The 24,572-nt window shown below is 36.1% G+C and overlaps 1 protein-coding gene across 2 annotated transcripts; it reads right to left on the bottom strand.

The window, feature by feature from the left end:
• Positions 1 to 19,212: 19,212 nt before the first annotated feature.
• On the bottom strand, positions 19,213 to 22,517 carry LOC129450646 (uncharacterized). 2 transcript variants are annotated; one of them, XM_073870057.1, is made up of 8 exons: positions 22,168 to 22,517; positions 21,949 to 22,072; positions 21,633 to 21,756; positions 21,440 to 21,524; positions 21,239 to 21,338; positions 21,021 to 21,157; positions 20,762 to 20,920; positions 19,213 to 20,272 (listed from the first exon to the last, which is right to left on the bottom strand). In XM_073870057.1, the coding sequence occupies exons 2-8, from the start codon at positions 22,025 to 22,027 to the stop codon at positions 20,132 to 20,134; spliced, it is 825 nt and encodes a 274-aa protein (XP_073726158.1). In that variant the 5' UTR covers positions 22,028 to 22,072; positions 22,168 to 22,517; the 3' UTR covers positions 19,213 to 20,131. The 2 variants fall into 2 exon arrangements, with proteins under 2 accessions (XP_073726158.1, XP_055069547.2); XM_055213572.2 differs by having other exon boundaries at positions 21,440 to 21,527; positions 22,168 to 22,300.
• Between the last annotated feature and the right edge of the window lie 2,055 nt (positions 22,518 to 24,572).

The raw sequence follows: 24,572 nt of genomic DNA, 5'->3' as shown, positions 1-24,572 counted from the left end.
CAGACACGAACTAATAAATCTTGGTTTTTGCTCGGATACACATGGATCTTATAAACTGTGGCCAGCAGATTACTGCATTCTTTAAAATAAATGTGTTTCTGGTTAAGGATGTGTTTCTATAGAAATCTGGGCAGACTCATTTATTATAACTATATGATTTATGCAAATAAAAGTAAATATGGTGTATATACATTATGTGGTGTAAGACACAGGCGCAGAGAATTCTGGGATATGTTGTCAATCATATACTGTATGTGCTGTCTAAGAAAATCTATTTTGGTCTTCATGAGGACCAGATCCCAGTGTGAACGCTCAGGTTTCCTTCCTGCCATTGGTTTACTATTTTTTCCGCTGTGCAGCTGAGGTAAACAGGGTAAAACTGAATCCCTCTGGTGTCTCCACTGTACCATAACACAATCCCATATGACAAAAATATGTTTTAAATATATGCTACATACATTTTGTAGAAAGTAAAGCTTAATTAAATATATATTTTTTATTTAGTTTTAACCTTAATGTATCAACTTATTTTTTTAAATGCATTTTAAGGGAAAGCAAATACACTCACCTAAAGGATAATTAGGAGCACCATACTAATTCTGTGTTTGACCCCCATGTTGGCCCATATTGATAGGATAGCATCTTGCAGTTGATGGAGATTTGTGGGATGCACATCCAGGGCACGAAGCTCCCGTTCTACCACATCCCAAAGATGCTCTATTGGGTTGAGATCTGGTGACTGTGGGGGTCTTTTAGTACAGTGAACACATTGTCATGTTCAAGAAACCAATCTGAAATGATTCGAGCACATGGTGCATTGTCCTGTTGCAAGTAGCCAACAGAGGATGGGTACATGGTGGTCATAAAGGGATGGACATGGTCAGAAACAATGCTCAGGTAGGCCGTGGCATTTAAACACTGCCAAATTGGCACTAAGGGGCCTAAAGTGTGCCAAGAAAGCACCCCCCACACCATTGCATTAATGATAAATTGAACTGGGTGTTCCTAATAATCCTTTAGGTGAGTGTACATTTCTAAGTTTACAACCCATATAGCAATATATGCAAGTTCATTTTATAAAGTATTTCTGAAGTTAAACAACTAATGCGGCGTAAATATATTTTCTTATTGAAACATATGGAGGACTAAATATATTTTAAAATGCTTTAAAATATATTGTCTTTTAAATACATATCAAAAATAAAGAAGAATATGTACTGATTTCTGATAGTTAAACACAATCCATTGCTCTTCAGTATTCCAGAGTGAAACGAAACATTCAACAAGAAAGAAAAACTGTATTTTATAATCGATTAGGAGGATATTGAAAGTGCAAGACAAAGTTTTAGATAAACGATGTTATGCCATAAATGTCATTCACACAAATGCTCATAGCTTTACTGACACCTGTAACAATAAACATATCAAGACTTGAATGAAGCTTTAATAAACTGTCATTGACTGACGGAGGATCTCACTTCTGGGATCAATTGATGTAGATCTTAATGAAATGAATGGCTCTATAAACATTAAATTATCCCAAATGGACAAACACAATTAACATGAAGTTGTAATTAGACTGCTTAGATAATTAAGATGTTAATATAATAGCATCTTGTGTGCAGGGTTAATGAGAAAGTCAAGATTTGCTCTAATGACTAAAATTAAGATGAATTTAGTTGTTTACTCATATGAGTCTCATATTAAAAGTATTTTACTAAAGCATGCATTGCTCATCCAAACCTTCAAACACAGGTCAATAATTAACTCGGCTGTACTGTTTGTATGGAAATTAAATATCTCAAGTCATGCAACATATGTGTGTGTGTGTGTGTAGAGGTCTGTGTGTGTGTACACTGTATATATACACACAAACACACACACTGACCTCTAGTGGTCACAGCGTAAATCTTATTATACAACAGTTCTTTCTGGTTCTCGAATCTGATTGGCTAAGAGCTATACGATATTGTACTGATAACAGCACTGTAGCCGCTTCACCTTTCGTATTATTCCGCCACCTAGTGAATGGAGGTCCTAAGCAGGCTCATCTCTGAATGGAAAAACACAGACGCGCTGTTTGAATCACTCTCCGTGTGTGTGTCTCATTAGTTTACTAGCTCATAAATCAGTCTGTGAATCCCAATCGGAAGTTATTATTGGATGTTACGTTAAAGTTAATGGGAGAAATGTCTTGTCACATCGTGTGGAAGATTAACACTTGGAAAGAGGAATATAAACACTCGTTTTTTTCTGGAGCTATATCTTTTATCAGAACGCGAAAACACCGTGGAACTGCAGGTAAGCCCCGCAGCTTTTAAATGTGGACATTGATAATTTACTTTATCGTGACGTGACTATTAAAACATGTTATGAGATATCGCCACTGGTATATTTATAAGCAGCATGCAAAAACATCTCTCTGACACTTATAAAAAACCGTTTTGTATAGTACTGACAAGAACAAAGTTTAATAATAATAATCGAGTGCTCGTATCGCGTTAAGAATAAATGAGAAAGCAATAGTAACGTTTCACAAGTATAGTTTTATTAACTTTTACCTCGCGCCAAAACAATAACAAACACAAAAGACACTAAATATGAATAAAAAAACAAGTACAAGTTTGATCATGACACCAAATACTGCTGATTTGATCTCATTTTGACGATCATAAACAAACAAGGCCAACATGAGAGCCAGGGTATCTCTTTCAGAAATGTAGCCCAGAGAGGGCGGTGGTCAGCGGGGCGAGTGAACACTGATGTCCGCTCATGCTTTGGTTCTCATTTGTACCGAATCTCACTAAGCAAACGTTCAAACAGGCGCTATCTTTACTAATCGACTGCAGATTTAAATATAATACAGATACATTCTCGACTGAACTAATCTTAAAACTACACTTTGTGACCAAGAAACGGTAATATAAAGAAACGGCTTTTCCGTCCATTGAGTTGTTATGAGCTTCAAAGCAGCCGAAAGTTTTACCTGTCATTCTGGCTGCCCTCAAATCCGTGGCGGAAGAAGTAGTTCTCAAACAAAGAGGCTTTTAAAATAACTCCGTTGTTGTTTTCTAGTTTTCGTTTTTCAAACGTGTGCCGTCGAACTGTTGTATAAAAGCAATATCGCTCTCGGAGTCGTGTGATATAGCTCTATATCATCACGGCTGTGATTGCCTCCGGCACTCGGCCTGCGGCCTCGTGCCTCTGGCCTAATCACAGCCGTGATGATATAGAGCTATATCACACTCCTACTCGAGCAATATTGCTTAAATATGACAACTGATAAAGTTACTTGAATTAAATGCAAAATATCTTAAAAAATGATTAAAAATTGGATTTGGACTACGAAATATTTTTAGGTAATGTTGTATGTTCTTAAAATGTTATAGCAATGTTATAATTATGATATTTAATGGTGATATCAGCAGTCACCCCCAGAGGTCATTATTGTCCTGTGGTTTTAGGAATCATTATTTTGGTCTTTCCCTTAACACAAGAGTATTTATATTTATAAAGACCTGGTTTGTTGTGCATGTCTTCACTGAGAAAAGAATGATTCATTAAATTTGCTTACCTTATTAAGTGTTCGCAATTAATTTATTTAAGCTACATTTAAGCAAAAAAAATTTTTTGTTTTGTTTTGTTTTTCTAATTTTTCTTGTTTAAATGTAGCTTAAATACAATTGAATGAATAGTTTTTTTCAGTGAACATTAACATTTTGTGGCATGTATTTTCTGATTGTGATTTGGGGTGTTTTGACTGATATGTGTATGATTGAGGATTTTGGTTTGGTTTTAGATCTACACACACCTCTTTACTGTATGTCTTCAGCCTTAAATCCTCTCAGTCAATAGATAATGATGATAAATAAGAAGACATATCTTTATTTATGATTGTTTATTAATGCAGTAACCTGTTTAAAACAATTTATTTCTAATTATCTTCTTCTTTATTTACTTCATCATATTTACTGTATTATCGTATTTTGTGTTGTAAGTGTCAGTGTTTTTATGCAGTATTTTAAAACTGCAGCCACTTTGGATTTGTTGAGTCAAATTAAAACAGCGATGTCAGAGCTGATGTGTTAAAACAGGAAGTTGATTGTTGAAGTGGAAATACAAACACAGTGGGTATAGGTGATGTTACTGAAATCTCTAAAGGAGAGAGATACGGGTGTGCAAAATGATCAAGTGTCAATTTAAGTGAGAACATTAGAAGTGTAATAACAGTTTAAGGATATAATCCATCATACTGAGAGAGAGAGAGAGAGAGAGAGAGAGAGAGAGAGAGAGAGAGAGAGAGAGAGAGAGAGAGAGAGAGAGAGAGGAGGGGTCATCATTTGATTAGATGATAAATGCTCATTCATTAATATTAGTAGATGAGAGTTGGGATGATTTATTGCTGCCAGCGTGATGCACATCACTGGTCACTCAAGTGTTACAATTGAAGATTATATATGTATATATATGTATGTGTGTATGTATGTGTGTATGTATGTATGTGTGTGTGTGTGTGTGTGTGTGTGTGTGTGTGTGTGTGTGTGTGTGTGTGTGTGTGTGTGTGTGTGTGTAAGAGATGATGGGGTGGCTATATGGTTTCCCCATATAAAGCAAATGTCTCTCTATTCAAAACATATGTAGTCCATCATGATAATGAAGTTTCTCAATGATCTTTATTGTTGTGACCAACATTAAATGTGCAACATTATTAGCTATGAAATGTAATTAATGAATAATTAAATCATTTGAAAGTAAAAGCAAAACTATCGCTATCAGTAGAATATCAGTATCAGCATAGAAATTTTGTATCGCAGCATCCCTACCTTAAAGGGGACATTTCACAAGACTTGTTTTAAAATGTCAAATCTTTAATAAGAAATCTTTGGTGTCACCAGAGTTCATATGTGAAGTTTTAGCTCAAAATACAATACAGATAATTTATTATAGCATGTTTAATCTGACACTTTGTAGATGTGAGCAAAAATGTGTCCTTTTAAATGCAAATGAGCTGATAATGCAAACACTGATCACCATAATGGTGGTTTGTTGAAATTGAAACTCAATTGTGCTGTCAATTATTTTTTCTTTCTGCACTAAATGGCAGTGCCATGGTTGGATTAAGGGGCGGTATTACTATAATAAGATCCCCTTCTGACATCACAAGGGGAGACAAATTTCAATGACCTATTTTTTCACATGCTTGCAGAGAATGGTTTACCAAAACTACTACTACAAAAGTTTACTGGGTTGATCTTTTTGACATTTTCTAGGTTGATAAAAGCACTGGGGACCCAGTTAACATGGAAAAGTCAGATTTTTCACGATATGTCACCTTTAAATGTGAACGCAGTAATCTTGAATTAGTTTTCATTTACTGAAGTCAGACAGCCTGACAGTTCCATGTGTACATGATTTTCAAATTGTTATAATTATAAAGTTTTAAAGGGCCAATATTGTGCCATTTTTTACAAGATGTAATATAAGTCTCAGATGTGTCCAGAATGTGTCTGTGAAGTTTCAGCTCAAAATACCTCACAGATCATTTATTATAACATGTCCAAAATCAGGGCCAGCGTCAAGGGGGGGCATTCGCGGGCAGTGCCCCCCCGAACAGGTTGTTGTGCCCCCCCTACAAAGTTTTTTATTACTTTAATATATGTCAAGAATAATTAAAATAAATTAAACATTGAATGTTTCATGACTTCAAATGAGAAAAATATAGTTGATATATGTTTTCTTTAATTAAAATAGACCAGTTTCTCTGATTGGATGTATTGCCGCGTCTCACCCGTCTTACGTCTTTAGCATATTTGTGACTTGATACTAGCAACGTGTTTTTTCGCGGCATTTTATGGATCATGTAAAATATGGATATTAGAACATTTAGAACGAACCAGCACCGCCTGCTTCATGCAAACACAGACTGCCTCAAACTCAGAGATTAGAGGTCGAGGTGGAATTTACAAATCTACAGGACACTGTTTTAAGGAAGTTTAATGTTCTTACACGCCGTCTTCAGCTATTTTAAAGGTAAGTTAGCGTTGTTTTAAATTACGTTAAATGTGAAGTGTGGCTATAGACCGTTAACAGCATAGCGATGTGATTATTGTTAAAGCGGCTTTTTTAAAGCTAGGACGCGGTGTGCGCTGCGCTATGAAACCCATTCATTTCAATGGCTTGCGCCGCGCGAGGGCGGTTTGTTGTTGCGTCGAGCCAAGCACGAGCGCAGTGGAGCTCAGCTTGCGCTCACGCCGCGCTCGAAGTTCAATAATTTTGCGCATAGTTTGTGGTCTTTTGCACTTTATACGGGAAATGAGCTGACAGTCTGTACTAGTTGTATGAGTGTATGCTTGCTGTATTTGTTGTTTTAATGTCTTGTTTTTGCAAGTTATTGTTGCTATTGCGTGCCCCCGTTGGAAGCCGAGTGCCCCCTGTTAGTTATGGTCTGGCGCCGGCTCTGTCCAAAATGCCCCTATTTGGATGGGCACTAAAAGCCCTTCTTTCATGCCTGTACCTTTAAATGCAAATGAGCTACAGCTCCTCACTCCCTTGACAACAGACAGTGAGCGATTTGGGTTATAAACAGATCTGATTCCTGTGAATACAGTTGGAGACAATACTATCTTTAAATAGATTTAGAAAAGCTTTCGGCTAAAATTAACCAGCCAATCGGTGGCTGTGGGTGGGGATTTATCAGTGTGACATCACATTAACAAGAGAATCAAAACAGCATGTCTATTAAGACTGCTTTGGTTTAATGGAGATTAAAAAAGGAGAGGGTGGATTTTTTCATTGTAGGGTGGTTGTGTTCACACACATTGAAAATATGGACTTAAATGCGACCATCCGTCATGTGTATAAGAGCCTTTAACCAAGTTATACTTCTGGTAGTTTTGAACCAGTCCTACAACAGAGACTGAGCCGAATTATTAATCGAACTCAAAACCTTCACTTACCTCACTGAGCTCTCGTCTCCGGCCCTCGACAACTCTCTCCTCACCTTTATACTGTTTGACAAATCTCTCTCTCTTTCTCTTCATCTCTCTCTCTCTCTCTCTGTGTCTTGTAAGTGAAGTCATTTCCCTCCGTGCTGATGATAAATGATCAGGCGATCCTCTCGGTGCCCTTCCAGTTCTCACAGCCTAATTAAAGAAAACATTTCATGATTGCCTATTTTTCCTCATGCGTGACAAGCTATTATTCTTTCTTCTACCTGATTAGGGCTTTATTATGCCGAGATGTAGATTGATTTAACAGGGCAGAGTAATAAAGCTGTACTTGCCGTGATTTAAGTAAGGTGCAGGTTGAGTCGGTCACAGTAATTGTTATTACTGGCTGCTGATGGAGGAGGCAGAGAGGGTTGAAGATGAAATTGAATTAGAAAATTAGAAGGTCACCGGATGAACAACAGGTGGCGTTTTGGGCTCGATGGAGCTGTCAAGAAAGAAAATTTGAACTGCCCGATTGTCCCAAATGATAAATTGCGTCCATCATGTTTGCTAATACTGACATATTTCCATCAAAACAAGATTAATCTCTTCATCAGAGCGGACAGTGTGTTGATCTAATCTGTGCTACAAATGAAACGTACGCTGGCAAATTGCTTTTTTCTCTCTTTCGTCTGTGCATCAGAGGCTGATTGATTCGATTATTCTTTAATAAATTAGGAATTGAAGGAAACAATTTTCAACATCTTTCCTCTAAACTTAAAACTCTGCAGCAGGATTTTTTTCTCTGGACAGATCGCTGATGAACAGTGTTTAAAATTCATTCAGAAGAGATGATCAAAATACACAAACACTGGATTGTTTCATTATGTTAATGAAGATATCTTACAGACTTCTATTGGCTCCATACCAAGCTAATGATGTTTTTCAATCCCTGTCCTACACCAAACCCTCTCGTAGATTTAAAGTAAAACATGATGAGGAGCACATATGTGACCCTATACCACAAAACCAGTCATAAAGGTCAATTTGTGAATAATTAGGCTTTCCATTAATGTATGATTTGTTAGGATTGGATAATATTTGGCCGAGATTCAACTATTTGAAAATCTGGAATCTGAATGTGCAAAAAATCTAAATATTGAGAAATATTTTGAGAAAAAAATCCCATTAAACCAGAGCAGTCTCATCAGACATTCTGTTTGGATTCTCTTATCAATGTGAGGTCACACTGATAAAGCCCCGCCCACTTACTGTCCTGCATTACCATAATTTTCCTCCCTCAGCGAGTTGTACTCTGTCCACTAGATACTATTGTCTCAGACTGTATTAGTCACATCTATTTTAACTAAACTCATTGTCTGTTTGTAAGGAAGTGATGATCTGTAGCTCATTTGCATTTAAAGGTACAGACATTAAAACAGCACGTTTTTGCTCCCACCGACCCAAATAGGGACATTTTGGACATCCTATAATAAATGATCTGTGGGGTATTTTAAGCTGAAACTTCACAGACACATTCTGGGCACACCTGAGACGTATAATACATCTTGTAAAAAACACATTAAACAGAGCGCTGTGAGAATGACAGATTTTTGTAAGTTAACTTCACATGGGATCACTCACAAAAAAATCTATGGGATTTTTTAGGTTTTAAATTTATCCCAAAAAAGCTCTGTAATCAACTTATACATTTTGTCCATCAAGATGATCTTCACAAATGAACACAACTTTTATGAATTTTGATGTAAACATTAGGCTAAAAGCGAACTACACCTCGGTCGGTTGACTCCAAAATCATCACAACCAAGCCTCCAACATCTCTTAAAAGTGTATTAAAGCATTTTTAAACATGTTCCCTGAAAAGAAATACTTAGTGGATGATTAATTTATTGGGAGTATTCTGCCCATGTTGCATAATAATGTTTAAAGTTTCAGACAACATCTGTGTCCCAATTCGATGGCTTGATCCTTTGAAGGCGAGGACTCGGTCTTTAAAGGTCGCAGCCTATGAAGTCCATGAAGAGAACTGAAATGAGACGGTCTGACCTTCGGAGGATCCATAAGTTGCGTCACCTGCTGTACGCGCCCACCGCGTCTGTTAGCGTGACACAGCGGAGGCGTTTCTGACTTATTAACATCAATATGGAACCAGAAAAATATTCATTTTATTTTAGAAAATATGACATGTTTATTAAACTACCCAACAGTATATCAAATGAACCAACCTTAGAAATATATGCAACATACACAGAATAATATTAATACAAAACCTATTATAACACATAAAACTAAAAAACAGCGACAAGAAAACTTTTTTTCTGATAAATACACACTTTTATTTAACAAAAGTTTTTTGGTTTAACTAAAAATATATATATTTTTAAATAAAATTTTGGCTAATAAATCTTTATTTTTAAATATACAACTGTTACCAATGGTGCAAATGCACATTTGCTGTATGCAAGATCAGTGTTGGCACCCCTCAAAATTTTCAAACATAGTTTTTATCCACACAATTGTATAAGTACCAGTAAATTAATAAATATAATATTTAATTATTAATTATTGCAGTTTTTAATGTTCCCGCTTTCTGTTCTGTGCTTCAGAATGCGTCCAGTTTCGGATCACGCGACTGTGTTTGTCTGCGCTGAGGATTAGCGTTTGACACTAAAATTATATTTTAACTTGTAATATAACTTATACTTTTTTATAATGCTATACAAAGATTAATTTCATTATCTTTAACAAATAAACTTTTTATTAGGCATGGGACGATAAATGCCAATATACACTAATAATACATGGCCGATAACTATTCTGAATTGCACAACCGATATTATTCCCAGCTATTTCATGTACTTATCGATCTGAAATCACTGTTAGTTTGAGTCGTTTATAACATGCATTTAAAAAAGCAACGTCAAACGTAATCATTATACATATTGTTTATTATCATGAAAATATCTAAAAAAGGTTTGAAGAACATCAATATAAATATATCCTTAAGACATTTCCTGGAGCTGCGTGTGTAATGGTTCTTCTGCGGTGCATATTGAGTTTCTGCACGAGAGCGCCCTCTGGCTTTTGGATGTAGCGCCATTTCACCGTAATTCATTGAGAAGCATAGCAAGCATCATTGGATGATTTATCTGTCCATCCCTACTTGTTATTATTTGTTTTATTATTTATTCTATTCAAATTTTTATTTTGGCACAATGGCGCCCCCCTCGTGGGCACCCCATGCAATGCACATACTGCATACTCCAGTTTTGTGTCACTGGCCGTTACATGCGCGCAATGAATGTCTGGACAGCCTAGGCTGTGAAGGATCCTTTCGTTCTATCCTTCGGCCAGAGAAAGAAGGACGCATTCTGAGGTCGCATTTTAAGCAGACTTTGAATTGGGACGACCTTACTGATCTTTATGTGCGCTGTCTTAAATTGCAGCGGTTCGAGGTCGCACTCTTTGAATTAGGACACATCTAACATCTGCCCTTTTAAAGACAAATAAAAATATCTTGAGTTTGTGTTAACTCTAGATCTTAGTTGAGTTGTTTAACCAAAACCCCATAAAAACTCATTTCTGGGGTTCGCCTACATCACCCTGCAGCTCTCTGTTGGCTTTTGTCTGTTTTTCAGGTTGTCCACTGTTGGCCTGTTTTGCCTCCAAGAAAAAGCTGGAGATTTAGTAATTTAGGCAAGTTAATTTGAACAGATTTGAAGCTCGATATTGTTCATTGGCCCAATAACAAACCTCAGCACTAAAGGTCAACACATTTGCCTTTAAAACCTGCATGGAGAGGTTTATGACCCATGCAACAGCAGCGGATCTATCTGAAGAGCCCAGAGCCGAACAGATTCATCTTTAGTGTCTGTCAAAATACTGGGACAACACTTGATATACAGTAAATCTGGGTCCTAACAGGGCAATTGCATTGCATTCTAGTCTGGTTTTTGGCAGAATGAGAGCAATCTGTGTCCAAATCCAGCTGTCCTCTTGTGATTATAGTGTTAAATCCAGACTCTCACTATAATCTGCTCTACAGATGTAAAGCTTTGACCTGTGAGACATGAAAACACACGCAGTATAATCTCATTCAGATAGGAGCTCAGCCTTGAATATCTCTGATGAGGATCATCTCAAACTGCACGTCTCTCTGTGACTCGAAGTCGTCTATGAAACCGATAGTGAGGAGATTAAAAATTGAATCTACAAATCCCTCTTCATCTTCATCTGTGCTTAAAGAGCCGCAGGGAACGTGAATGAAGATGAATTCGGTCTGAACTGTTGTTAATTTACAGTGTAATGGTGAATTTGAGCTCGCAGATACTGCAGATTAAAATCTGATCATGTGCTTCACTCTTTCACCAGCAGGAGGAGACACAGCTTTGTATTTTCATCCGCAGACTCAAAATTAGTTCACCCAAATGTGTCAGTATAGACTCACCCACATGTCATCTTAAAACCGCAGGCCATTATTTCATCTGAACACATGAGCACTTAGCAAGAGATTTTGTTCCTAGTTTGATACATTGTATAGATAACATTTACATTTATGCATTTGGCATATGCTTTTTTATCCAGAGCGACTTACAAGATATACATTTTTATCAGTATGGGCTCCAGCACTGAACTATACACAAGCACACAGATTACTTCTTTATGATGCTTCTGTCTGCTTGGTTTTTATTTATTGTTTTATTTTAAATAACAACAACACAAAGACCCTTAAAAAAATGTAAATAAAGACACAATGCATTTGTGTTTTTGGATCTGTCTTTTTGGCCAGTAAGCGTCACTCTTGTCTGTGGTCCAATAAGAGTTTCTGGGGTGTTTGTGTGCACTGTTCACAGCACAGGCGAAGACATTTACACCATCTCCATATCCACACTGATCTTTTTGTTTAGGTAAATATATAAAGCTCAGATCTTCAGTAAGTGGTGTGTAATTCAATAAGTGGAATCAAGTCTGTGTGTGTTTGATGTGCACACACACACACACGCACACACGCGATTGACTTGACAATTACAGTAAATGTTCTCCAGCAATGAAGAATGAAATGTTTCAGTCTTACATACCGGACTAAAACTTGTTAATGGTCAAAATTAGATTCTCAACTTTTCAAAGCATTTCAAACCTTGTTTTATTGGATTTTTGACGTGAATCTGTCCGCCTGGCGAGTAATTTCATTACTGTTTATGCTGTAAATGCATCAAGCAGATTTATACATTAAACTGTTAAATAACTAAAGTGCTGTGTCTTAATGCAATTTTAAACAGAATAAGAGGATGAAGGAGAAATGTTTTTCTGACAACAGATATTCTCAGAAGGCACACCTGTATTTCTGCACGAAAGTAATCAAATCTTCGATAGGAGATCTGTTAGCGTTCATGTCTGATCTCATTGAGAGCACAGTGTGGCTTTTAAAGCTCAGATTAAACGTGATGGATAGATAGACATAGAGAAAAAGGTCAAAAGTCAACAATAAGTGTTGAAATGATTTTTGGTATAATCCTAATTAAAATACTAAAATTAAAAATTCTGCAGTGTTTACATGTGCGCAGTTTACCCACAATTCAATGCACTTGATTTAACCTGACCATTTGTGATAAATAAATACAGATACTTTAAGCTTTGATTTTAACATGTGTTTCTTGATTTTTATTATAACGTATTCATAACTTTGCTAATACATGTATCTGTATTTACAGTATTTTACAGTTTTCTTACTGTTAGTGTTGCAAAAATGTAGAATAAAGGATAAAAATATGTATAAAGTTATTTAACTGACTCACTGATGAATATGCAATGTAACAAGGTTGTGTAAGTACTGTATAAAACATGTACAGAATTGAATAATGTATTGTGTTTTATTATGTAGTATGCAGTATAAAGTGTTCATCATGAAGCAAACTAAAGGGCTCGTTATAGTTGTGCGTAGGTTTCGCGTCAGTTTTCATTTATATTTTTGCGTTGTCGTCCGCGTCGACGTGCAAACACTCTGGTAGGCAGTAACCACGCGTGTAATCACAGTAGCAGCGCGAACGTCAAAGAAGAAGAAGCTTAGCAAGTTAACCCACAAACGAAGAAGAAACAGCAACTTGTGCAAAATTTGAGAAGACCAGCAATAATGGAAGTAAATAAACAACGACTTTTTATACAGTTTGAGTTAAATCACTCTTCAACTTGGCTTGTCTTTGTTTTCACCGTCACAAACAGAAATACCTATGACGCAGTTTTTTACCTGACGGGAGGGGTTCTGGTGGACCAATCACAGCGCTTGCGGTCCATGTAGATCTGACGCGCTGTTAAAATTTTTGCGAGGTGCACGTCAGGCTACACAGAGGTACGCACAGGCTACGGATAGCCTACACAGCTACAGTGTAGAACTTACGCACGACTATAAATCAGGCTTTAGATTGCAAACACATGATCGTTTTAAAATGAAAATGTTGTTTTTAAACCAACTAAATCATCATTCTCCTTTAGAGGAAATGATTCAGTGCTAAATCTTAGTGGTGATATTTGAAACCCTTAAAAGGTTTCATACAGAAGCATTTCAAAAGGTTCAGTCATTATGAAGTTTTATAAAGAACCTTTCAGGGGTTTCTCACATGAGATAATAACATTTTATTGATTTAGTTATAGTTTTATTGCCAGAACATTTAATCATTTTCTAATGCAAAACTGTAAAAGTGCATCATAAAAGTTTTGTTAATAAAAAAATCCACTTACAAACATCACTTGCAAATGCCAAACTTGTAAATAGTGTAAATGCATAACGTGCCAAAGGTTCTTGTTGTTCTGTATATACACTATATACAGTAACAACCTATTGTGTTTAAAAGTGTAATAATTGTAGCATTTTATTATTTAATCAACTGTGTGTTTGTGTTGAGATCAAAATGTGAAACATTGAATGCATGACTTTGTCTTTTTCTAATGCTGCTGTCAGATTTATTCAGCAGAGGGACACACACACACACACACACACACACACACACACACACACACACACACACACACACACACACACACACACACACACACACACACACACACACACACACACACACACACACACACACACACACTCTCTCTCTCTCTCTCTCAGCCCCAAATAAATGAACACGTTCTCCTGTGTAAAGTTACCCTGACGCTGATGAATGGATCCACAGATCAGGTTTGAAAATCTGATAGATTTGAGATCGGAGAAAAGCTCAGACAAACTAATGCATGTGATTATATTTTCTAACTCAAGTCCGTTGGTGACTGTCTCATTACAACATCATTACATGTAATTGTGGAGAAAATTACACCGTTTGCACTTTTTTTTCTCTCTCGCTGTATGTGTGTGTGTGTTTGTGTGCATATGAAATGTGTGTTTGTTGTGAGATGAGTTATTGAATTAATTCCTCTGTACATGACGGAGGTGAGTATTAACACCAAATTGTGTGTGCGCGTGTGCTTGTGTGTGCGTTTGTGTCACATTTTGCCAAATGTCTCCAAAAGTACAGTAAAACTGCACAGCACCCTTGTGTGAAGAGCAGTCAACAATGAAAATGTCCTGGTGGGAATATTTTTAAAATTAAGATAGAAATGTTTGTGTGAGAATCAGATTTAACAATCATTACTGGCTCAATATTCAAAGATACACAGGAAAATCTTCATCATGACAGAAAACAAAATACAAAAATCGGTGTGTGCGAGTTCATTTGTACACATTATGTTGGGTTGCCAAATCACAAATATAATCTCTGCTACTCTTTTATAGATGTTTTGTTTAAAAGGTTTTAATGTGGATTACTCACATCTGAGCACGGTTTGAGACATTTCTCAATATGATCACAGGGGCTTTTCTCAGGAAAGTCAACATTTATACTACATTTCAAAGTAATAAATATTGAGATTTGGATGTGATATCTCAGTAAAAAAATGCTGTAGTTATGTAGCTGTTTGCCAGTAACTTACTGTAGATTTATATTTATGTTATTTACTTGCAACAATTTGTTCAAAGTTAATTGAACATTAACCCTAATAAGTCCCTTGGGGTCAATCTTACCCCCAAGCAACTTTCCTTTAGTTAAAAAAACATGGTTTCCTTCATCTCACTGAAATAAGATTTTGTGACTATTCCAGATTATCTGTCAAGATTCATATAAAAAAATAGGCTTGATTCAGTTGATCTAAATAGATATAATACATTGTTTTACCAAAAGAGTCCCCTTGGGGATAAAACGACCCCAATTGAAATAAATGGGAAATGCAAATAAATATTTTTTTCCTTTTTATTTGTCAAATAAATAAACTTTTTAAAAATCAATGCATCCAGAATAAATCTGAAAATTTCAACACAGAAAAGTAGGCCTGGTACTAGAGCACAAATGCAATATAGAAAAGACATGCTCAATCACACAAACACACACACACACACACACACACACACACACACACACACACACACACACACACACACACACACACACACACACACACACACACACAAATTTCTGTGGCATTTTGTAAAAACAGACATTTCAAAATGCATCAAAAACTAAAAAAAATTATACTATTTGAAATAATATTTATTTTGAATGCCCTTTCTAATGTTTATATAAACATAAATTCACAAAATGTTTTACTAAAGTAGTGATGTAAGCAGTCGGCCACATCCAGTGGAATGAATGGGTCTCTATCTGCTGGTCAAAATGATTTATTTCCTAAACTGTAATTCTTTTATGTTTTTTTCTAAACACCACATGACCAAACTTAATATCTAGATCAATATCTAAAAACAATTTAAAATCAAATTTAGATCATAATTTATGTGAATTTTTCATAAAAATGTGATATTTTACACTGAAAAAAAAAGATTCATTGAATTTAATAATTTTTTTTAAGGTAAGTGGGTGCAATCAATTTATTTAAGCTACATTTAAACAAAAAAATATTAGTAAAGTAAAATAAAATATAAAACTTTTGTTTAAATGTAGCTTAAATAAATTGATTGCAACAACTTACCTTAAAAAATTTATTAAATTCAATGAATCATTTTTTTCAGTGATTCAGTTGATCACTGAATATATCTCCCAAAACACAGCATTAATGTATAGATGGGAAGTATAACAAAACAATTGATATAGTTTTTGTATCATTAAAATGTATATATTTTTTTGTAATCACTCTTTTAATTTCTGGGGTCATTTTTACCCACAAGGAACTCTAACGTATACAGGAAAATAGGGGCTTATGAAACTAAAATAACAGCCTCTTGCAAAGCATTCTGGGAACCAGAAATCCTCATCAACCTTTTTCTGTTGTTTCCTTCTGATTTTGTTTCCCAGAATTCATTTAACTTTACATTTAAAGCGATAGTTCACTTTAAAATGAAAATTCTGTCATCATTTACTCATCCTCATGTTGTCTTAAACCTGTATGAATTTCTTTTTTTCTGATGAACACAAAAGAAGATATTTGGTAAACATTTGAGAAATAATGGTAAACATACAGCAGATAGTGACCATTGACTTCCATAGTAGGAAAAATATTATGAAAGTATTGTGATAAATTATGAAGATATTTTGATAAATGATGGAAAGCACACAGTTGACGATACCCATTAAATGCCATCATATTTTTTTATACCTACTGTGGAAGTCGGTGGACGCTGTATCTGCGGTGTGTTTGCCATGGTTTTTCGGAATATCTTATTTTGTGTTCATCAGAAAAAAGAAATTCATACAGGTTTAGAAACAACATGAGAGTGAGAAAATGGTGACATTTTCATTTTTAGGTGAACTATCCATTTAATAATAAAAACACATTTAAATTAGGCTGCAATAAAACAAATTTGAAAAAGTAAAGGGTGTCTGAATACATGGCATATTAAAACACTTAACACAAAATTTCCTTTATGATATGAGTTTAAAACAGTGTATTTGCTGGGATGGGATCAAGTATATATAAAGAATGGGTCTTCTGCACCCTGAAATAACCCAAAATCTCATCATCTTTGTTGTTAGATCAGAGGCTCGTTTCAGAAAGGTGGTTAAGTGAAAACTCTGAGTAACCTGAAATGAGGGAAACTCTGAGTTTTTATTGCACACATTTTTATTACGTACACTCTAAAATAATTTTTAACTGTCTTTAAAGCTACACTGTGCAAGATCTACTCCCATCTAGTAGTGAAAGTCTATATGACAACCAACTAAATATTATTTTCTAGCCCTCATAAACTTGAGCTTCCATAAACATTCTCGTTACACAGACTGGACAGCTCATGAAACTTCACAAATATGAGATTGATCAGCAATGAAATTAATAAGAAATATTAAAGGGGCAGTGAAATTCAATTTGAACTTGATCTGTTGTATAAGAGGTCATCATACTTAAATGAACATCCTGCAACCTTCAGAACTGAACATGTCATTTTTACTGAAATATAATAGGCTAGTTTTTGGCACCAAGCAAAACAAACAAACAAACAAAAAAAAACGGTTGGTTCAGGAATGTGGCGAAATGTGACGTCAGATTAGAACTGAAACACCTCCCCAAACCCAAAATACAAAGACCACTTTTGTAGCCCTGCCCACAGCTTCGCAAGGCACAAGTGTGGGCAAGGGGATAAGCAAACCATGCATTGCCTCAACAATCAGTAAACATGTCTTTAAAGATTGCCAAATTACTTTTAAATACATTTTTCCTGAGAGACTTTTATTTTGACGGGGTGATCTGTTATGAGTAACCAACGAAAATGGAGTCTTCTGTTGTGGAAGAACGGTCTGGGAACAACACAGATGCTGTATAACCTTAACTCGGAGGCTCGGAACATAACATTAGGAATGTGTGGTTAAAGTTTGTTTTTGAAGAAGTTCCAGCTGGCGTGGGAAGTGTTTGTTTACTTTGTGTATTGCGGATTCATTTGTAAAGAAGTCGATGCTGGATTTGGATAGAGACTGTGATTAAAAGCACCACTAATCAGGGGCATTGCACAAGATCTCGGGCCCTATGCATAGGCAGTCCTGATGGGCCCCCATGCCCCACCCCATAATATAGTCCAGACTTTTCAAGGGCCCTCTCTTCCTTTGGGGCCCTTGTAATCAGTACTGGTTTTACCCCCAGTCTGACACCCCTGCCACTAATATTGGATCTGACAGCAATGGCAAAGCAGTATTGTATACACAGTGATAAAACATTTGACTAAATTACTACATTTCACTATTGCTTTGTTAGAGATAGCTTTGATATGTCCGTTATAACAACCGTGTCTAAACGTGTATGTTTGACTGTTTTAATTTACTAAAACATTAAACGATTAATAAAGGTGCAATACTTAACAATATAACTGTAATATAACGATAAAAATATACAAAGTTATTAATAAGGACTTACCATCCGCAGTTTAGATTCTGATGCGTGCTTACTGTGTTGTATACGGTAATTTAGTCACATCAAGTTTAAAGTTTTGTTTCTACTTTACTATACGTATTGTCATTTAAGTGTATCATTTTTAGCACCTAGAATCTTTTGTGGGTCAAACATATTTGTGTTCGTCTGCTATTTTTACACATTAATGTTTTTAAAACATTTCCCCACATGTAATGACGGGGAATGAAGCTGTCCAATCATAGCAGTGGGCATTTATGGTCTTCAATGCGGCCCACCCCTACGTACAAACGAAGCTTTTCTCCAGACAGCATCAGAACCATGTTACAAAATAGCTTATTACTTATTGATTTTGATGTTTTTGAATGTTAAAAAATCACGGAACATCATAAGTAGACCTCCAAAACAAAGGAGTTGGACTCGAGTCCAATTTTGAATGAACTCGGACTTGTCACGCACTCGGGTGAATTTGTACTCGGACTTGGACATTTTGGACTCGGAAAATATCCTGAGTACAGTCGAGTCGGCGTCATGTGTAACAATAAAACCAGCATAAACTTGAGATGAGAAATGAATGAATGTCTCACTGTCTCCCCCTCCTGTTATTTTACTGCAACACACTGCAGGCAGCAGCCAGTCGCATCATACGTGCAGACAAACACACACATCACACACATCAATGGGTGGCTAGCATGTTGTCCTAAGTCAGCAATAATTTGTTTTGCTTATGAAAATCATAGAGAATTTATTTGCAAGACATCTTTTAAAAAGAAGATACCTCTATATCCCTTTCTTTTCTTTGAAATCATTTTTGATAGGAAACTAGTTGACATAAAATAAAAATGTTCAACGGCAATGACAAGATACAATAGAGGTATTTTTATTACATTTTTATATTGCCATTGGTTAAATGGATGGAAAGGTTACAGTATTAATAGAAAGTAACAATTTACAATACAAATTTTGGATCTCCTTTTATCAATTTAATTACTTTCTCAATGTGCAAAACTACATGCCAAATCATCAAAACCATAAGCTATTTCTCAGCCTTTGACTCAGTTTTCAATTGCATAAAACACTTTTTTCAAAACACTACACACAATTCTCTACCTAAAACACAAAGATCTACGAGGAAGTCACTTGATTTCCTTTTCCAAACACAACCAATCAAAATGCTACACTTATTCACTAGGTCACACAGACACACTCCTCACATGTGCAAACACTAAATGCTTTACTGATCACTAACCAATCACTGCTTTACTTTACAGTAGTATAGATGGGCTTATAAATAGGTCAAAGGTCAGATTACCTGTTTTGGCAATCTGCACCCCACCCCCTTTCCAGTTCCTGGACCGGGACCCCACACACAATTAACTGTATTCTACTGTAAAGAATATACTTTTGGTTTACATGTTTATAGTTTTGTTGTATGCTAATGTATACAACAGTAATGTTTGGACTAATAAATATTTTCTGTTTCTACAGTGCATTGGCGTTTCCAGTGTACTTGTTACCCCTCTCAGCAGATTACTTTCATTGTTGAACATTGTATTGAAATGTAGATATAAGCCAATGAAAGACCAAAGAGCTTTAGATTTAGAACAGCAATGTTTAGATGGTATATCCAAAAATGTATTATTATGAAATAAGTATTTGCCATTTGATCCAAATGCTTGATTTTTTTGGATTTGCCATTTTGAATGCAGTGTTGCCTTTTGAAGGAGATGTGAGCTACTTTGCATTTTGTGTGTGAGGTTTTGAGAATTGTGTGTAGAGTTTTGAAAAAAGGAGACTTAGTTTTGAAAACGTGTATAAGCAACTGGTAAAAACTGTAAGAACTCGGAATTGAGTGCAAATCGGACCCTTTTGGACTCGGACTTGGATTTGGACTTGGTCTTGACTGGTACTCGACAAAGGCGGACTGGGGCCCAACTCTATAAAACAATAAAATCAACAGATTCATTACCACTTTATATTCAAAATATAGAAATATAATGAATGAATGAATAAATGAATAAACGAATAAACATATAAAATACAGAAATATAATGAATAAATGAATAAACATAAAATATAGAAATATAATGAATGAGTGAATAAATGAATAAACATATAAAATATAGAAATATAATGAATTAATGAATAAATGAATAAACATATAATATAGAAATATAATGAATGAGTGAATAAATGAATAAACATATAAAATAGAAATATAGTGAATTAATGAATAAATGAATAAACATATAAAATATAGAAATATCATTAATTAATGAATAAATGAATAAACATATAAAATATAGAAATATAATGAATTAATGAATAAACATAAAATATAGAAATATAATGAATGAGTGAATAAATGAATAAACATATAAAATATAGAAATATAATGAATCTAGTGTCGGGTGTGGTTCACCCACATCAGATATCCAGCTGTACTCACTGCTCCACTCACTCCAGATGGCATTGGGTTTCTTTAAGAGTTTGGCTCTGACCCTGAGCACATACGGCTGACGTAAGTACGTCTGGTTTTCATCAAGCTGTTTATAAGGGTCATTGATCTGAACACTCTTACTGTCCTGCACACAAACACATGATGATGATGATGATGATAACAGTATCTATCTTTAAGCCTCTTCTGAAGATAAATGAGAGAGAACGTGAAGATGATTTGCTCACCGTCCAGCTTTGCTCAGCAGATCTGTACTGCAGCTCAAACACATGACCCGCAAAATATTTTGACTTTGGGGAAGCAAAACTCCATGAAACATTGAGCCCGTCAACTTTCACTCCCACAGGAGGCAGAACTTTCACTACTGCAAAAACACAAACACCACACGCTCACAAATACACCAGATATTCATGTGATTCTTGCTCATATTTCCTTGTGTTCTTACCGCTGTCCATGCCCATGTGTTGTGTCTGAGCCACAGGTGCGTCAAAGTTCTCACACAACACTTTTTCAGAGATGGTGGCAGCACCTACTATGATTCCTCCCTTTAATGAAGAAGAAAACACATCATTACATCTCTGTCACTGTTCAATCAAACCTGTCTACATACGCTCAAATTATTGTTATTCATTCAAACACAACTTACAGGTGTTTTAAATTCAACGCTGGCTGTGCGGATGTTGAGGTCTGAGCCCTTGATGGACATCTGCTGCGTTTCTGTTATACTGCTTCTACTGAAAGAAAGAAATACAGAAACATTTATTCATAACTGAAAAGTTACTGAAAAGTTCAGCATGGTTCATATATACATAAACATGTGAATAAATATGATATCTTACCTTTTTTTAACCTCTACGTGTAGGGAGCAGTTTGTCTGAGGTGTGATGGGCGGCTGGATCTGGACGTTTGATGTGTTCCACACGCATGTGAAGGTGTTATAGTAGTCATTATAACACTCCAAACCTAAAGACACATTCAACAACTATGACATCTCTAACTGTCTCATAGTCAGAGATCTCAATATTAACTAAACATTTCTCATGAGTCTCCAACATCACATTCTTTGTAGTTAGATTTTTACAGCTCAAACTGACAACATTTCTGTGATTTAATAATTGATATGTGATATGATGTGTATTGCACACAATATCTTACTTTGATCTGTAAGAGCTGAATGAAGGCGCAACATCATCATCACCGTAATAATCAGAGTCTGATTTTGCATCCTGGCCATTTCTTCTCAGCATAAATCTGGAAATCCTCTCCTGGTCAACAAACACTGAGAAAGTGTTTACAGCGTGTCTATTATTTCTTCGTAACACACAGACACAGAGACCTACACACATTTACAGACTATAAATGAACGTTACATACGTGTGATAGATGATGGGTTGACTGGAGCCGTCTGACTCTATGACACACACAGTTCAGTGTTAAAAGAATGATTCACAGTGAACTAAACCCTTCCACTCTTCCAACACACACACAGCTTACACAAACTCATCTCACACACACACCTTCCACATCTCACACACACACACACACACACACACACACACACACACACACACACACACACACACACACACACACACACACACACACACACACACACACACACACATTCTGGTTTCCATGTTTTGTGGGGACATTCCATAGACGTAATGCATTTTATACCATACAAACTGTATATTCTATTCACCTTACCTACCCCATTCTCTAACCCCAACCATCACACCAAACTTTCTGATACTTCACATTTTCAAGAAACATCATTCTGTTTGATTTATAAGCTTGTTTCCTCATGGGGACGTCAAAATGTCCCCGCAAGGTCACAAAAACACTGGTATTCCTATCTTTGTGGGGACAATTGGTCCGCACAACGTGATAATTACCAGGTACACACACACACACACACACACACACACGCACACACACACACACACACACACACACACACACACACACACACACACACACACACACACACACACACACACACACACACACACACACACACACACACACCTGTGGTGACAAGTTGTGGATGAAACCACTGATGTTGATGTGACATTTACCAAAATTCAGGGCGGAAAACGGAAACTGAGTAGAACCACTCTCTCTCTCTCTCTCTCTGTCTCTCTCTCTCTCTCTCTCTCTCTCTCTCTCTCTCTCTCTCTGTTTTTTATTTAAGCTTTTTTTTAGCATGACAAAAACCACCAAAGGATGTGCCTCGGGCTTACAATTTTTTTCTGAAAACCTAAACCCTAACCGTGATTCTTATAGCACATTTTCTAAAACTATTAATACCTATAGCAAAACCACTCAGTGAATTTACAAAAGTAAAAACACAAACACTGCTTTGCACTCAATTTTCAACTTTGTAAAACACACTTTGCAAAACTGTAGGTACAATCCACTGCACAACACTCTTTTTGCGGAACAGTAAACACAACTCACTGCTTTAAACTCAATTTCCAAATGATCAACTCACTCCTAGCAAAACTATACACATGTATGACTATTATTTACACTATTTTACACTCACTAGTGTCACATGAGAAAACTGTTTTAGATAATTAGTTAACAATAGTAAGCAATCAGCCTAAGCACTATAAATAAGCCACATGTGAGCTGTCCGTGTGGACCAGGAAGAGTGAGAATTAAATGAGGCCAAGGAAGAGGACACAGAGGTGAAGTAGGAAAAAGAGGAGGAGGAAGAGGACATGGAGGTGATGATGTGAGAGGGAGAGGATGACAAGAGCAAGGAGGTGAAGTAAGAAGAAGAAGAAGACAAGGTGGAGCTAGAGGCAGATGCCATGGGTCATGAGATGAGGATGAGGCAGGTTCTAACCTCACTAAAACAAGGAGACGTGGCAGGAACATTATTGATTATTGGACACCGTGCCATAATCAATGTCCCAGGACAACGTGGTAGTAACATAACTACATATGTAGTTATACAGTTTTTGCCTATTGCTTGAACACTATAGACACATGCTTAGACCAAAGTAACAAAACTTAAAGCTTTTGTAACTATACCTTAAACACATTGGCCCTCATTTATCATTCTTGCGTAGAAACGGGCCGGGCGTATATGTTGGCGTAAGATTATGCTTACACTCCTCTCACCGCCTGATTTATGAAGCTGTGCGTACCTTTGAAATTCAGGTGTAATTAATATCTGCCCTTCATAAATGCCGCGGCTGAAAACGATCATTAGAATAACACGCCCATATAAATTCAACTCTCCGCCTCCCCCACACCCTCATTTTACACCATTGACACACGAAAGACAGCAAAGAAGAGAAACCGGGGATGTGGAAAGAAACAAAATTGTTTTATTTGGGAGTTTAAAGAGTGGGATTAAAGACACAGTAATAATTGCATGACAATTTGTAATATTTTTAGGGGTCAAGCCACGAAGTGGCGTAGACACCTATTGTATCTGTTAGTTTTCTTATTATTAGGGGTCAAGCCCCGAAGGGGCGAAGACCCCTATTGTATCCGTTAGTTTTCTTTTTATAATAATAATAATTATTAGGGGTCAAGCCCCGAAGGGGTGAAGACCCCTATTGTATCCGTTAGTTTTCTTTTTATAATAATAATAATTATTAGGGGTCAAGCCCCGAAGGGGCGTAGAACCCTATTGTATTTGTTAGTTTTCTTTTTATAATAATTATTATTATTAGTTATTCTTCTTCCGCCATTGCGGTCTATGGCAGCCCATAGAACCGTACGTAGGAAAGTTATGAAATTTGGCATACTGATAAAGGACA

Source organism: Misgurnus anguillicaudatus, chromosome 8 (assembly GCF_027580225.2).
Source record: "Misgurnus anguillicaudatus chromosome 8, ASM2758022v2, whole genome shotgun sequence".
NCBI classification, from domain to species: Eukaryota; Metazoa; Chordata; class Actinopteri; order Cypriniformes; family Cobitidae; genus Misgurnus; species Misgurnus anguillicaudatus.
Note: the sequence above shows the minus strand (reverse complement) of the source record. Positions and strands in the feature narration are given on the sequence as shown.